At 35.9% G+C, this 17,741-nt stretch overlaps 1 protein-coding gene across 1 annotated transcript; it reads right to left on the bottom strand.

The window, feature by feature from the left end:
* Positions 1-3,708: 3,708 nt before the first annotated feature.
* On the bottom strand, positions 3,709-16,467 carry LOC106747947 (odorant receptor 13a-like). Its single transcript, XM_014626004.1, has 4 exons — positions 16,423-16,467; positions 7,082-7,556; positions 4,138-4,368; positions 3,709-4,049 (listed from the first exon to the last, which is right to left on the bottom strand). The coding sequence occupies exons 1-4, from the start codon at positions 16,465-16,467 to the stop codon at positions 3,709-3,711; spliced, it is 1,092 nt and encodes a 363-aa protein (XP_014481490.1).
* Between the last annotated feature and the right edge of the window lie 1,274 nt (positions 16,468-17,741).

Below are 17,741 nucleotides of genomic sequence, written 5' to 3'. Positions count from 1 at the left end.
GTGTTCCTTGACTGATTCTAAGACATTTTTGTTCTTAGCAATTTTTTCCTAGTCTATAGTTTTAGAGAAAAAAATTTTTTTAACCTTCAATTTGGCAAAAAAAAATCTTCATTTTTTGAAAAATAAGTGATTCACTATTAATATAAAAATTTCCTGTTAATCTTCAACCCCCATGATCACCTCTGATCATGATTAAGAGATGATACATTTGCGGTATCATTGCAAAAAAAAATTCAGAAAAAAAATGTTTCAAAAATTTTCACGTTTTTCATGTTTAAATCGGTCATATTTTTTTCCTTAAGAGTTAATCGCAATTTTGACCTCGGATTCTGAAAGAACATGAAATTTTACGTCGAAAAAGAGCCTGTGAAATTTTTTTGTAGACCGATAGCATAAAAAAAACTCGGTGAAAAGTTACTTAAAATTCGCGTCGTTTGGGCGATCACCTCTGATCATGATTAAGAGATGATACATTTGCGGTATCATTGCAAAAAAAATTCAGAAAAAAAATGTTTCGAAAATTTTCACGTTTTTCATGTTTAAATCGGCCATATTTTTTTCTTTAGGGGTTAATCGCAATTTTGACCTCGGATTCTGAAAGAACATGAAATTTTACGTCGGAAAAGAGCCTGCGAAATTTTTTTGTAGACCGATAGCATAAAAAAAAACTCGTTGAAAAGTTACTTAAAATTCGCGTCGTTTGGGCGTTAATGGGTTAATATGTGCAAAAATATATATTTCATCAGGTACAAGTTGTCTTATTTATATACAGAGGCATACAGTGCAAGGGCACGCGTGAGAGAATGAAAGCGCTCTACCAGCCCGAGTTCGCGCAGCGCGCTCTTATTCTCTCATGCATACATCTGTAGCGATAACTCAACATAGTGTTTTGTATGTAAATGAGACACCCTGTAAATGATGCGTATGAAAGTTTACTTCAACTTTATTTCATCTGTTTTGCAACAATATTTAATTCTAAATTATATTCTTTAGAATTGTCTTGTAAAGAATTTCATGTAATTTTTTAATAAGATTAAGTTAAAGATACATTAGTTTATTAGGTGACTTAATTATTTGCAAATTCTAGTTATGTGACGTTAATTATTTGTAGAGATATTTGCGTTAGCCATTTCACACAATTTACATTTTTATGAGAAAATCAATGTGTAAAAATATTCAGTAATGTGCAGGAGAAAAATGTTGGTTTTTCTTGATATATTATAGAATAGATAATATGTCATAATTCTGTTTCCTTCTAGAAAAATTTTTATCGTCTACATTATTATTATTAAGACCATCAAACGTCTTAATAATAATAATGTAGTATAATATAATTCTAAAACTAACAATAAACATCGCAACACTTGTTGAACTTACAGCGTCCTTAACACGTTCATTGCGTTCACACAAGAAAGTGTCGACTTAACTATTTCTTTCCTGGTACGAATGTCGATACTTTGTCGGATTTGAATGTTTTCTACGAAAAATGCAAAATAAGGTATAATATAATATAAAATGTTTAAATCAATGTAGAAGGAGATTTTTAAACAAATAAACAATTTTCAACATCATGTAACTATTTTTCATCATTGGCGCCGCAGTGAATGTATTAAAGTCGAACATAATATTAGTTTTTCGATGTCCATAAACGATTGCGAGTGTCTAGGGCAGATATTCATAGTCGAATTTTATATATAATACTGTCTTAAGTTTATTTTCAAATACTGTACGATTCATTTTATTGGCAAAACATTTAAAAATGAAGATCTTAAGACGGTCCTAAATATAAGGTCCGTTTATGGCCTAGGTTCATCGATGCTTGACTCGAAAATATGGAGTTCTTCATTAAGAGATTTCATTTTTAATTTCGTACTATTTTTAAACTATTAAAGATAGAACTGTCATTCCTTAAAAACTGAAAAGTAAAAAGTATATGGTTAACAAAAATAGAACAATATACTGTTTAGCAATGTATAGAAATTGTGAAAATTCACTACAAAAATGAGGAAAATTTCGTAGAGACAGTTCGTAAAGTTTATACTGCTTTCGGTGACAATAAAGCATTTTTTCGTTTAGCAATTGTTAACCTAATCAAGAAATTTGAGCGTTTGGGTCAAGTTAGTGACACCCCGTGCTCGGCTAGCTAGATAAATTGTCTGTCGAAAACGAAGCCGGTGCTACTGTTTCAGTGAATGCACTGCGTTACTATATGTTGACCAACTTTTTTGGCTTAATGATTTGAACTTGGACGATGTTTATTTCTAGCATGATAGCGCAACGTGCCACACAAACAGCGAAACAATCGCGTTATTACTTGAAAAATTCCCTGGATATATAATTTCTCGACGCGGACATTTCAATTGGCCATCTAAATCGTGTGATTTAATATCGCTAAACTATTTTCTTTGAGACTATGTAAAGGAAAGTCTAAGATAATATTCTACAAACGATTTAAGAGTTTAAGGATAATATTAAAAATGTTATTCACAAAATCGAATTGCAATTATGCCAAAACGTTATGCGAGACTTCCTTCAAAAAATGACCATTTGTAAAAAAATCGAGGTGATCATTTATCAGATATTGTGTTCAACACTTAATTATATAGTAATTCTGTACTTCGCATTGGAATAAAAATATAATCACTTTTTTTTAGTAAAAAACATTGTTTTCCTAATAATTATAAATGAAACCTTTTAATTGAAAATCTTTTACATACCATGCCAAAAGTCACTATCACACATCGTATCAGAGAATAGAAGTTATAAACTTGAAGAGGCCAACCACCCATAGGCCACATCAGCATTTTAAAAGGGTTCATTGCGTACGCGATATCGGCATTCCATCGTCCACCTGTCATTGTGTTAAAATAATGGCTGTAATAGTGACCATTGACCGTGGATATGCTCGCTATCTTTGCTCTACGTCGTATATTCTGGTTGATTTGTTATTCACCCCAAACGGTATACCCGCATTTCCAATTATTTCTATATCTCAAACGTGCGCATCGCCATGGAACGCAGCGAATTACGTTTTTACGTTGCTGCCTTTATGAAAAATAATTTTGTAATATCGTGATGTTATGATTATACTTCATTTTTTATTTAGCATGTATAGCCACCTATCATCCACTCTCTGCATTTTGCACACGTGTCATTAAGTGTAGAGAAGTATATTATAGAGAAGTAGCTTGTTCAAGCTTGCCGGTGCATACCGTAATTTGGTGAATGAAAAAACGAGTCAAAATGATCGTGTCGCAAAAGTCTTCGATAGGTTTTATGAATTTTATTATATTTCAATGTCTAATGTTTCAACGATGCTATCTTGGTTGCATTTTCCGACAAAATATTTCAAAGGGATTGTGAAAACAGGTTGTCACGGGAACATGAATATCGGAAGAGATAAAAAGGGAAATATTTCTAACAAAAATACATAAGTGAAAATTGTTTTATTTGCCGAAATAAACATATTTTTTTCTCCTTTTTTTCAAGTATACAAATATATTTACACGCTGCTGAGAGAGGAGAATCTGTTAATTTGGCACGAATAGGTGACTGCATTGCAACTACACAATTAACAGTTTTATTAAAATAATATTATATAATAATCTCTTGCTTCGACAGAATTTCTCTCTCATCAAACAGGACTCCGTATTGTAGATTTATATAAATTTATTTTGTAGATTTTATCATCCCGTTGTGTATGTTAGACTACGTTTCCACCATTACGCGGAGTACAGATAGATACGAAATAGAAGTCTTTAGGATGCTTATATAGGTCGTGAGATTTACCACGATAAAATTTCCAGCTTGCAGTTTGATCGGAGATTGAGATCGCATAATGATAAAGGCCAAGTTTCGTGTCAACTTTGCAGGAAGATTGTACCAAGTACTCTGATAAAGGAAAAGTCCGATTTCTTCCATTTGGTTTTTGAAATAATCCCCGACGAAACTATAGACGGAAATTTGCATTAAGAAAGAACCAAGCACCACACAGCTTTTCGCTAACATAACAGCGTTGCTCTTCTTCAACGCTAAGATGAATTGGAATCCTGCAAGAATATTTAGTAATTTAATACGAGTTTTTCTAGTGTAGCATACTTATATTCGTTAAGCCGTTATTAGTGAGATAATATTCACCCATTATACATAGTAATACATTGGTAATGAATAATTGCATCAACAACGCAAAACTGATTGTATCGGCGAGCTTCTGGCCTAACCTCATTAGATAATCGTGTCTTTGTATCAATGCGTTAAAGTGATTATGAACCTGAGGACTTGTAACATCAATGTTGGCAAAATTGGCTTTCAGAATTGTTAATTGACCACACACGTGCAGTGTAATATTGAGGAACAAGGAGTCGTTACCTTTACAAGAAGGAAACCCATAAGACTCTGTACATAATTTCGTAACACAATGTTAAAATATATGGTTCCGCGCTAACTTTTTCATTTTCTGCTTCTTTATGATACTATATAATTTTATAGGATGTTATGACTTTATATATAGAAAAATTCCGTAATATCTATAGAATTAATCAAAGCGTCATAACTAGAACAAATCATTTTAATTTAATAACAATATCGTTGAAACTAATACTTGATTTTTTGAAACAATATATGACGTTATTACGTCTTGGAAGAGGATGTACGCAACAAACATTGCAAACTCGCACACTTGCGAGGCCGTACTGGCAGGTCTGCAAATTAGGTCAAGATCCGGAATGGCCCATTTATTCCGATCCCAGAACGTACGTTAGGTGGTCTTTTATTTAAGTTAAAGAATTTAATCTCTTTACCTCGGATAGGGTGAAGCAGTGGTGTAACGAATTTAAGAAAGGACGGGAGCGTGTTGAAAACATTGCCCACCCACGCCGTCCCCGCACCAGCATCGCACCGAAGCTGTTCAAGAACTCATTGAAAGCGATCAGCACTTAACTGTTCTTGAAATCTCTCAGGAATTTTATTTCGAGCTGCCTATCGGTCAAAAAAGCGCGGCATTCCGATCAGAAGTGTGTTGCTTCTCTATGACAACGTCAGACTCCACATCACAGCAGTAACATAACAAAAATTGGCTGTTATGCACTGGGATGTCCTAGCATCCACCCTACAGCCCAAACATGTCACCATGCGACTTCCATATGTTTGGGCTACTCAAGGAAGCCCTTGGTGGACAGCGTTTCACAGCAAACGAGGAGGTGCAGCAATTCATGTGCAATTGGTTTGATACACGTCCGCGAATTTTTTATGATACAGGGATTAAAAAATTACCACACCGTTGGAGGAAGTGTATAGATAAGATGGGGGACTGTGTAAAAAAGTAAGAAAAATATAAATTAGAATTAATTTTGAAAAAAAATCGTTTTTTAGCAAAAGGCTCATTTATATTTGATCCACCGTCGTAATACAATCGGATTTAACGTAACAAGAATGTTTAACATATCGGTATGATGAGAACAACATTATATAATACAAGGAAGATAATAATTACGCTGTGTATATGTGTGTTTAAGAAGTGAAGTGGGATTGGAGATTGGAGTGAAATTATTAAAAGTCGTGTTTAAATATGAAATTGAGATTTACAATTTATATGGATCGACTGTGGTGAATAGTACGTAGAACATGGTTTCGTTGATCAAGGTATACTGGATTTCTGAGACTCCTAGGAGCGAGGGCTAACTTGAGATGTCTCATGGCTCAACTTGTGGACTAATTGGCTGCGTGGCAGATGCACTCGCGATGATTGTATTGGAGCACTATGCCTAAATGTCGATCAGAGAAATTTTAACAATTAGCAAGATCTGCTAAGGAAATACCGTGGAGTATTGCGATAGACTCAGAGAGATTGTTCGATACGAGTCTAATTCTGTCTGATGCAGCGTGTTAATCAGAAGTAGTATTGTAGTGGCAAGAGAATAGGGTTTTTATAGGAAAACTTTTAGGAGTAGCGGATGACGGTTTTCGTAGAAGGAAGATGGGGGGAAGGGTTCGTCAGAGTCTTTCGAATGCTAGCAATCATAAAAGCGCACAGAAGACGTGAAGATGTGAAGGGGATTGCTGCGGTTTCTTTTATACAGTTCGTAGAACAGACGATTTGGGAAACATATGACATATCTGGTGGCGCATTATTGAATTTCATAAATAACCTTTGGATCTAAATTTTATCGACGCGCTAACGTTTCCACATCCGGTTGATCGCTTAGGCTATGTTCCTCATAAAGAGCGTACGTGAAAGCGAAAGGGGGATCGCTGCATTTTGTTTTTTACTATTCGTAGAATAGACGCGTTGGGAAACACATGACATATTGCCATATCTGGTGGCGCGTTATCGGGGTCTTATAAACAACTATTGAATCTGAATTTCATTGACAGACTAACATTTCCATATCTGGTTGGCCTTTTCGGCAACGTTCTTAGTCATATTACAGTTTTTATTACTGGATATCGCTTGGCCAAATGCGTCTGTTTCTCAATCCAAGGGAACAAATGTTTGTAAGAAAGGCACAGGAAGAAAAATTCATTGTTCGTGAGGTACGCAGGACGTAACAATGTATTAGTTTCAATAATGTTGTTATTTAAACAAAAATTCTATCGATGAAAGAGAATTTTTTCTGTGCACGATTTTCTATCTGATATCTATATACAGTAAGGCCTCTCTATAGTTCATTTTCTTATAGTTACAATCTCCTAACAGTTCACCTCTTTATAGGCTGGTTTGCGAAATGCATCGCCAGTACTAAAAATCTATAGTTTATATTATGTATACTATAAATGTTGGCAGTGAATATTTAAACGTAGTCACATTTCTAAATTACATGATGTCGTCTCCTTAACAACCATTTATGTACGATGCGCAATCATCTATTGAGGCTCGTGTTTTGGCGTTCATGACATTACGAGAACCAAATGAAACCTAACTTTCGTATTTTATAAAGTTACGATCCTGCTGTAAGCAGAACTAAAACGATCTCTTGTCTAGATACATTTCGGTCCTAAAAGTGTGACTATAGAGAGATCCAACTTTAATATTGAGCAACTCAAAAATTACATGCAAATATTAATTACCAAATATAGATATTACCGTGGTTGCAAGTACACGTGAGTGCCATCATAAAAGATTCAGTGAGAGTGATAATTTCGTACATGCTCATCGGAATATGGAAGTACTCCAAAGTGCATTTTGATGGTATCGTATACTCCAACACGATTTCCTTGTCCGTTACGTTGAACTGATCAATCGGCTCGTCACTCAAAAGCGGGATTAGCGTATAGACGACAGTTGCGAAGTAAGCGAAGCACACCATAAAACAGGAAAGTATCCTTCCGATTAAAGCGTATTTTCTCATGATCTTACGCTGTTCCGGGCTTTCGATTGTGGTATAATCTTCTATTGCAGCGTTGTAAGTGTCAATTAAGTTATTCGCATAAATGCGGAAACATATGGTCTTCACTATAGAAATTATTCCGCAACAGACAAACATGAGACTATCTACATTTTGCTCTGCGTCAGTGCAGCCCATATTAACCTCGATGGAAGGCAAAATCACTACTATAGTCTGTTAATATACATGAATTGTAAGATGTTGCAAAGGCTGATATATTAATGAGAATTGCATATTTCGTACACGGAAAAAGAACTCGGTTCCTACAACTTAATAAGAACCAGATAAAAATTTGATGATAAGAAATGATATTTCTGTTATCACGACTAAGAAAATTCATATGCACATCTTGTTACATAAAAATTCTATTGAGACAACTGAAAGTAATCGACCGAATAGAAACAAGAAATTTTTTACAAGAATTTTCCTGTTCCTATAACCGAATTTTTGTTTCATCCTCAGACAACAGAAAGTTCATTTATTCCAGCAGAATTGTTTTTTCTGTGTACAATTAATTTGTTCCTTGTACGATGTAAAAGCAAGAGCATGCGTGAGAAAGTAAGAGCATGTGCGACCTGCCAGAATTCGCATGACGCGCTCTCGCTCTCTCACGTGTAATCCTGCGGCAACTTGACATACTGTTTTGTATTATGCAACACTCTGTACAACGTCAAAGAACCTATATATCGCTACGAATGGTCGCTAACGTTAGCATTATAAATAGCAAGTAGTGTACAGAGTGTACAAAAAAACTCGAGATCCTGGAATATTTCGCAAAATATATGTTTTATAAAAAACATGTCGGATAAAAGTTATAGGGTTTAAAAATATCTATTTACTAATCAGTTTGACCTTGGATAGCGTTGCCAAGGTCAAGTCAAAACCATTTTAAATTTTGTTTATGAAACTCCTCACGTTTTATTATATATTCTTATAGACTTTCTTGAGACCTTTTCAAATACTATAATTTTACTCACTTTGAGTCAATCGTTTCATCTTAGATCATCTCGCGATCTTGTCTTTATTGGATGAATCATACTCTGATTTTACTTTCATTGGCTAGATCATCATCCGATCTGGGCTTCGTTGGGTGGATAATTTCTCGAATTTGCTTTCGTTGGTTCTATATTCGATTTTGTCCCCTTGTTGGGTGGACATCTTATCATAAAAGCTTCCATAACTTCAAAACAGCTGATATAATGTGCATAAAATTATAATGTTTTGAAAAGATCTTAATAATAGCTATAAAACAATGCAGTAAAAAATAGAGAGTCCTATTTAAAAAATTCGAAGTAATTTTGCTCTGACTTTTGCGACGTAAGATCAAACTGTTGAGATCAGTAAATATTGGGTCTATGCATAATTCCGTAGCGAAATTCCAACAGATGTCGTTCGTAGTTGTTTTTCCGCTCGCACATGTGTCAAACATATGAAATGTCGTACATTAAGTGAAAGCTGAAATTTGTACTGACATTTTAAGAAAGTATTCATCGAGATCCATGACGTATACGAAATTTAATTATATTTTGAACATGGAAGAAAAAAACAATATTTACGGTGCATTTCGCATTTTTATTTCCGAAGAGACAAAACACGTTGCAAATTCACAAAAAGATATGCGTCGAATGTGGGGAGAATGCCATAAGCGAAAGTATGTGTCGGAAGTGGTTTGCGAAATTTCGTTGCAGAGATTTTAATCTCCAAGGTGCTCCTCGCTCTGGCCGGCCAGTCACTACTGATGGCGATCAAATCAAGCCTTTTATCGACTCCGACCGGCATTTGATGACAACAGAGATCGAAAATAACCTTAACATTGACCAATCAACTGACGTTTCGAAACATTTACGGAAGCTTAGGATGGTAAACAAGCTCGATATTTGGGAGCCGCACAAACTAAGCGAAAAGAATGTATTAGACTGAATTTCAGCTTGTAATTCGCTGCTCAAACGCCATAAGAACAAACCATTTTTAAAGCGGATGATCACTGGCGATGAAAAATGTATTGTGCACAACAATGTCAGTCGAAAAAGATCATGGTCGAAGCGCAGGGAGGTTGCTGAAACGGTTGTATAGGCTGGATTACACCCGAAGAAGTGTCATGCTCAGTATCTGGTGGTATTGGAAAGGAATCGTTTATTATGAGCTACTGCCACCCAACAAAACGATTGATTTAACCAAGTACTGCTCACAATTGGCCAAATTAAAGCGAGCAATGGATCAGAAGTGATCCGAATTGGCAAACGGAAAGGGCGTTGTGATCCACCAGGACAACGCTAGACTACACGTTTCTCTGATGACACAAAAAAAGTTACAGAATAATTTGAATAACAAAACCTTCAGTTTCCTGGACGTCCACAAAAACTACTTGGATGACTTCTTTGCCCAAAAATCTCAGGACTTCTATGAAAGAGGGATAATGAAGATTGTGGAGAGATGGCAGAAAGTCGTTGAACACAATGGAACGTATTTAATTGATTGAAATTGTTTCTTTTGCTAAATATTAGGTGGGGAAAAAGAAATCCATTATTTTTACGTGCAGTTCAAGACTTTATTTAACATGTTTCGGATTGGCCCGTTTAGGTCAAATATGCACCGTTTTGTTTTATAATTTGTTGCCATTTTAAAGGTAGCTTCATAATGCCTCTCTCATAGAAGTCTTGGTCCCTATTGGCGAAAAACTCTAGTAATCGGTTTTCACAATCTTCTCTTAATGCCAATTTCTTATCACTAAGAATGTTTTGCAATGCAAGAAAAACATGGTAATCGCTTGGTGCCGTACTATATGGTGGATGCATCAAAACTTCCCAACTAAGCTCCCGGAGTTTCTGGCGAGTCACTATAGACATGTGTGTCCTGCCCTGATGGAACACAACACCTCTCCTGTTAGCCAATTCTGGCCGTTTCTGGTCAATCGCTAGCTTCAAACGGTCCAGTTATTGACAGTAGTAGTGTTTGACAATATGGAAGCAACTCATAATAGATGATTCCTTTCCAATCCCACAAAATGCACAGCAGAACCTTCCTGGCCGTTAGTTCTGGTTTGGGCACTGTTTGAACTGCTTCACCGCGCTTTGACCACGATCATTTTCGCACAATGTTGTCGTATGTGACCCATTTCTCATCCCCAGTCACTCTCAGTCAGTTCTCATCCGTTTAAGAAATGGGTCGATTTCATTCCGTTTGGCCAAGGCTTCGCAGATGGATCCATCATGTTTCTTTGTGTTAATTGGTGTGGCACCCAAACATCGAGCTTCTTTTTGAATCCAGCTTTGTGCAAATAGTTTAAAACTATTATATGGTCGATCTTTAACTCCTGGGCGATGCTACGACTGCTAACATGCCGGTCGATTATTTCTGTGATTTTATCGACATTTTTGACGACGGGCTTACCTGTGCGAGGTGCATCTTTAACATCAAAAATACCTGAACGGAATCGACGAAACCAAAATTGCACATAATTGGCTGTTACAGTATCGGCACCATAAACACCATTCACAATTACAGCCGCCTGGCTTGCATTTTCGCCTTTATCACAGAAAAAATTTAAAATGTACCGAATTTTCTTTTTGTTGACTTCCATTTTTAACATCCTATAACTCACAACAGAATGGACCAAACAAAAAACAACAAAAGAATTATTTTAGTGCGAAATGTCACCTTTTCAACGAGCATAAATCTGAAATTGTTTGATCGATACTTTACGAGATATCGATCACTACAGCCATTTACCGAAAAAATAATGGATTTCTTTTTCCCCAACCTAATATATTGCGTTTAAAATTTACTCAATTTTCGCTACGAAATTATGCATAGACCCAGTAGATCTTTTTAAACCCTACGTTTATCTGAAATATTTATGTATAATTATATATTTTTTTAATTTCCTGGCATTTTTGCCTTTTCCATATTGTATATAAGACAAGTTATGTCACTAATTTCTCAAAAATAATTATACTACTCCCGGCAAAAAGAAGATATAATATNTATAGTAAAAAAGTAAAATATGACGAAAATGCTGCTTATTGCTCTCCATATTTAAAAGGGCACCGACCAAAAACTACTGCGTAAAATCAATTGAACTTATTCACACACAAGCCTTGCTATATCAGCTGTCAAAACATATAATGACAATGCGACTTAAGTGTGAAGTTAGCTGTGAAAAAATACAATTAAATCCTCTGTCGGGAAAAAACGAAATTACTTTCCGAACAACCCAATAAATATAATGAAGTGTGTTTTCTACGAAAGAATGAAAGAATTTTGTCGTAAATTTTCCATAGTTATTCGTTCTATTGATTAATCGTAATTTTATCATCATCAAAGAAATCATTTCACTTTCTGCACTTTAATTAAGGAGTTCTTTAATAAACGAGGAAACTTAAGCACTTGGCAATATTGTCGCGGTATTGAAACTTTGTCGTAACTGTCGCGATGTCGACGTGAAAGTTTAATCTGTCTACGTTCTCGAATGGACTGCACGTTGAGGATCATCGAAGCTCAATTCGAAAGATGCGTACCATGCAACAAGTGGCGAAAATGCATCGTATTAGAGAAGAGACGGTATGGGCTTGAAGTGGCCAAACACCATTGGACCACGTTAACAGTTTGAAAGGGATCATTGCGTACGCGATATCTTTTTCCCATCGCTTGCTATTCATCGGGCCGAGGTAATGATAATAACTGTGACCACAATAACTGATGATGTACTCGCTATGTCGACGCCACGCAGATATTACGAGTCGTTATTTATTCAGTTCGGTATATATACTCGCTTAACAAACCCCCTTTATGCTTCTGATGCATGCGTTATCGCAAAATGCAGAAGAACATTCGCTTTTACATGAAATTGTCCTGAATAACAATTTATGTGACTATAATGCTTTTGAAATTGTCATTTTTCAAGATATATCTTCGTCTTTTATTTGTTGCACATGTGCTAAAACTGCTGCAAGGGCATACATGGTCAATCGCGACTTAGTAGACAGCGACGATATATGTATATGTTCCCCTGCAGCAATCTGCAGCGATATATTGCTTTGTACATAGGTGCAACATCCTATACGTGTCGATGGTGTGAAATTTTATATTCGTATAATATTAGGTTGGTGCATATGAAATGTCGGATTCTTAAGTGATTGTATAAAACTGTATATCTTTCTTCAAAAGCTGTTTATTCAATCAAAGTATGCTCCATTCGCTTCAATACACTTCTCCCAACGAGATTTTAAAGCGTAGATGCCTGTCTTAAAAAAATTTTGGTCTTTAGAATTAATAAACTCTGATATCGAGTTTTTTAGACTGTCTTCATTTTCATGGTGTTTGCCTCTTAAAAACAGCTCTAAATGCTTGAAAAAATGAAAATCGGTCGGCGAGAGATCCGGTGAATATGGTGGATGCTGCAAAACTTCATATTCCAGTTCGTTCAGTTTCGCAATTGTTTTGTGCGATGTGTGCGGCCGAGCGTTGTCATGGAGCAGTAGCGGGCCATGCCGATTCACAAGCGATGGGAGTACAATTTGGTGTCTCAATATCGTTGTATGGTCAACTTTCATCCTGATAGCAAGTTCCCTCGTGGATACGGCTGGATCCGCTTCCACTAGAGCCTTCAGGTCATCATTATTCACAGACGTTTTGGGTCTTCCGCGCGGCTCATTTTGCAGTGAAAAATCGCCAGTCCGAAATTTTTCGAACCAACGCTGCACTTTCCGATTGTTAACCGTATTCTCCCCAAACGCTTGGTTTATGTTGCGTGCAGCTTTTGCAGCACTATTACCAAGTTTGTACTCATATAAGAAAATGACGCGAATGTCGGCAGAATTCATATCGGTAATAAACTCAAAAGAAATAAAAAAGGGAAGACCTTCGAGAAAACCTATTTTGTTGAAATGAGTCTCTGGCAATGGACAATACGAGTATGAATGAGGTTATGCCAAATACAAAAGTATAACGAAAACAGGGAGGAAAACGTCCGCATGTAAAGAGAATCCGACATTTCATACGCACCAACCTAATATTTACAATTTATGTCTCTGCAACAAATAACGATATCAACGACCAAAAACAAACATTATGTTGTGCGAACTCTATTCTATCAAAGTTAGAGATAGTTAATGATACGATTAATGCACCTTCGTTAACTAATACGTGTAAACGCGTAAATTTTGCGTAATGTTGATTATACGCTTTTGCACCACATTTATGGCTTATTTCTCTGCAACGTCTTAATCGACAAAGATGTATTATTGCACTACTATATAGGAAAAATTAGTAGAAGACAGTGCATTAAACGTCAGTTCCCGGTAGGTAGCGGCAATAATGCATGAGATGGTATTATGAAATATAAAAGCCTTTGACGCTAACATTTGGCATACGAATTGCCGCGGTGCAATCCTCCGCCACAAATAATCGCCGAAATCTCGGCAAAGACGACAGATATCGACATTATTGATAAAACATTAACAGCAGGTTTTTATTGAAAATAATAATGAATGTTGATATCATTAATACAACTTCGCTAATTACAGGGCGGAAGTGCATGTACTTTGCGGCATTCCAATTATCCGCATGCGTAGCGACAGAGTTTGCGGCTTTTTCCTCTACAACCGCTAAAGATATAGGCGTTATTCAAGATACATTAATTAGTTCGTACTCTATTCTAATGGAAATAATGGTTTCTAACGATACGACTTATATACTTTCGTTAATTGAAGCATGGGACGCGTGTACACTGCGGCTTTCCCATTATTCACGTGCGCGTCAATAGAGTTTATGGCTTTTTTCCCTGCTACTACTAAAGATATCAACGTCGTGCGTTAACAACAGTATTACAATTAACAGTATTCTCTGTGTTGAGATAACTTCTTTATGATGATACAGTTAATTCCCTTTCGTATATTAAGGCGTGCAAGTGCGTGAACTTTGCGTAATGTCGATCTTTCGCTTTCGCAACATATTTATGGTTTATTTCTCTGCAATGCCTTGATAGATGAATGTATATCAACTGTATTGTAATAAATCTCTAATTTCAACACAAGGTACTTTGCAGTTCGCAATACTTTTCGAATGACGTTGATATATTTAAATGTTGTAAAAAAAATTCACTAAATCTGTCGCCGCGAACGCGAATCGAAATGCTGCAACGTACATGCATTTCTGCACCGTAATTAACGAAGGTGTATTAATCGTATCATTCTAAATTACTATTTCCAATTGAAAAGAGAATGGATAAGTTAATGCTTGATGAATAAATTTAATATCTTTTGACGTTGTCTAAATTTCGCCGATTACGTGTAACAAGAATTATTCAATAGCAAGTCAGACGCCAAACGTTAGCATCGGAGATTTTTCTCATGCGGTATCTTCCCGCCAATTATAACCGCCACGTACCGGGAACTCATAGCGTGTTCCGCAGTGTCTTCCGTCAATACTATAATTAACGAAGGTGCATTAATCATATCATTACAATCCATTAATTCATACTGAAAGGAGTACAAATGAGATAATGTTTTCTGTTATACGTCGATATTCTTACTCGCTGCAGAGTAATAAGCCAATATTTAACAGAGCAAAAGAAAATATTCAACGTGTCACAGCATTCATGCACTTCGACGCCTTAGCTGACGAAAAATACTAACCGTAACATCATATATTACTGATTTCAAAACAAGGGACACTGCAAATTGTGATACTTTTCGCACGACGTCGATATTTTTAGCAATTGCAGAGAAAACAACCATAAACTATATATGGCACGCATGTTATGAGTAATCGTAAATCGCCGCCACGTACGTGCGCTTCCACGTCAAGCTTCTTAAGAGACCTGAACACTGTAAAATTTTCAAAAAATCGATTTTTTATTTTTTTGCTAAATCAATAGTTTAGACATTGAAAAACATGTATGTAAAGTTTCAAGTAAAAATTCGAACTCTAAGTATTTGAAAAGAGCGTCAAACGCTGACGTGTTGGCCAAGCGTTTTTGGGCGTTTCGGAGCGCTGCGCGCGTATAGTAAATATAACCTTATNTTAGTGAACACAACGTGATCTTGTTTTGTTGACAAAAGTTTTGATTTACGTGTTTTTGAAAGTTAAAAACATTGTGATTGTTTAAATAATGGATAAAAGAGGTAAGAGGCACTCTGCTGAAAAGACGACAAAAAGAAGAAACAGAAAGAAAAGGCGAGTTGGTCCTGCAAATAGATACGTCGCCGAGACAGCAACAATTAATACTAGTACGTCTGAACAGAAGCTCAATACCTCTTTCGACGATTTGAATGTGCCGATTGATCAAAGTGTTTCTTATAGAGTTATAAATTTTATATCGGTATTTTCAAAGCTGAGCCAAGTAGTTAAGTGTAAAACATGTGGGGGAGACGTCGAATTCACTGAAACTACTAGCAGAGGGCTGGGTTTCAATTTAATAGTGACGTGTAAAAAGTGTCAGCCAACGAAAATTCCTTCTTGCCCTACTATAAAAAACGCCTTCGAAGTCAATCGTCGGTTTGCATTTGCTATGAGGATGCTTGGTGTCTCACAAGCCGGAGCCGAAAAATTTTGCGCCTTTATGGATCTACTTCGGCCTCTATTTTCGAAAACGTATGCCGACTTAACGGAAATCGTCAGCAGCGCAGAAAAGGTAAAAAATATGTCAATAAAAAGTGCAGGTGATGAAGAAAGACGGCTAACGTTAGAGAAAAACCCAGATTCAGTCGGACTGACCGTTTCAGGCGATGGCAGTTGGCGAAAAAGAGGCTTCAGCTCTTTACATGGTTTTCTTTGTCCGTGGCTGATAGCTGCAACAATTGCAAAGATTTTTTGACCTTAACCTGTTTTGATAAAAAGGAAAATGCTTAAAAACTAAAATGCTTTACCAAATTATATTACAGGATTGGTATTATTACCACTCCTTAATTTTATTCGTCATATTAGTAGTTAGAGTTTATCTCTATTGTATATTTTGCCAGACAATTAAAATTTATCACTAAAAAAGATACAACACCGTAAGACGTACGTTTCTCGTGTTTGGCGAAATAAGTATACTAACCTTAGAAACAGTGTCGGTCTTTTTGAAGTCAGTATTTATTCTCATCTTGCTCATAATAGATCTCATATTTGGAGGAAACGATGTTCAATCATCTCATTAAACACGCACCAGATCTGCGCAATACGTTGCAAACGAACGAATACCTGTACCTTATAAATATTCACTGAATGATGTTTATTTTCAAGTTACTTCGCTGACTCTCCGTACGCATGTGTGTGACCCTTCCCTATTTCAGCCTCCATATGATCGGGCGAGCTCCGATAATCCGTAGTTGATTGGTCACATAGGTGACCACATACATTGGTTGATGATCATATAGGTGATTGCCTAATCTAATATATTTTTTAGTTGGTTATCCAGCGGAAAGACTCTAGGCACCGACCGATGTGAATGGATGTGTGCTGTCGTCCTGTATGCTGACGGGACCCTTCCACATGATCAACCTCACGTAACTTGTTCTTCATCTAAGAGCATCTACAATCTATGTAGTACTATAGAATAATCATCTAACCTTACGATGTAAAGATGTACTTTCAGTATCTATTAAGGTTAGGACTAGGTTACCCGCATTTGCGTAAGACTATAAATTAAAAAAGAAATTCCTGAGAAGGGATTAGTGTAAAATTAATTAATTAATATATGAAAAACGTCACTTCCGAAGATCATTAGCAATTTCCAACTGTTTCACAAATGCTTAAAACAATTGTACGACATTTACTGTTAATTCATAACAATTATTTCATCTTGAACGAACGGATACGATGTTGCGAAAAAAGCGAGAAATTGTTGAGAAAGGTGAGATATAAGAAGTAACATTTAAATGAAACGAGGTATATGAAGTAATATTTAAATGAGAAAACCTACAGAAATGTTAGTGGAAATTTTTTTCTCTTTTTAATATCGATATGACATCTGTATCAAGTCGAAGTAAACGAATCGTAATCCCCAGATATCGTCATCCACAGTGGCTACCAAAATCGCAGCGTGTCGTACGTAACCAGTGTATAGATAACATTTTTTTTTAAATAATACATAAGTACAAAATAACAAGTAATACATATATTGTGAATTCTGAAAATATCTATTAAAATTAATCCAGATAGACGGAAGTGTTGAATATAATATGCAAACATTTAATGTATACCTTGTGATGCTTTTGCAACACATGTTTAAAATTTGCTTGTTTTAAGAAATACTTATAACACAATTTTAATCAAAGTATTGACTTCTTAATACATATATATTAGAACATTATAATTCCAATATCAATTCATTAGAATATTGCCGTAGCATTATTACAATTTCCTTGGCATTAGATA

The sequence above is a fragment of the Dinoponera quadriceps genome, unplaced genomic scaffold, assembly GCF_001313825.1.
Source record: "Dinoponera quadriceps isolate SergipeBrazil2010 unplaced genomic scaffold, ASM131382v1 scaffold2664, whole genome shotgun sequence".
Classification (NCBI taxonomy): Eukaryota; Metazoa; Arthropoda; class Insecta; order Hymenoptera; family Formicidae; genus Dinoponera; species Dinoponera quadriceps.
Note: the sequence above shows the minus strand (reverse complement) of the source record. Positions and strands in the feature narration are given on the sequence as shown.

Excerpts from the sequence above, each read along its gene's own strand:
- LOC106747947 (XM_014626004.1), bottom strand. The coding sequence starts at position 16,467 with ATGAGAATAAATACTGACTTCAAAAAGACCGACACTGTTTCTAAG. Across the intron at positions 7,557-16,422 it reads AGACCGACACTGTTTCTAAG|ACTATAGTAGTGATTTTGCC; the intron begins GTTAGTATACTT and ends GTATATTAACAG. Across the intron at positions 4,369-7,081 it reads CACGTGTACTTGCAACCACG|GTAACGACTCCTTGTTCCTC; the intron begins GTAATATCTATA and ends CTTCTTGTAAAG.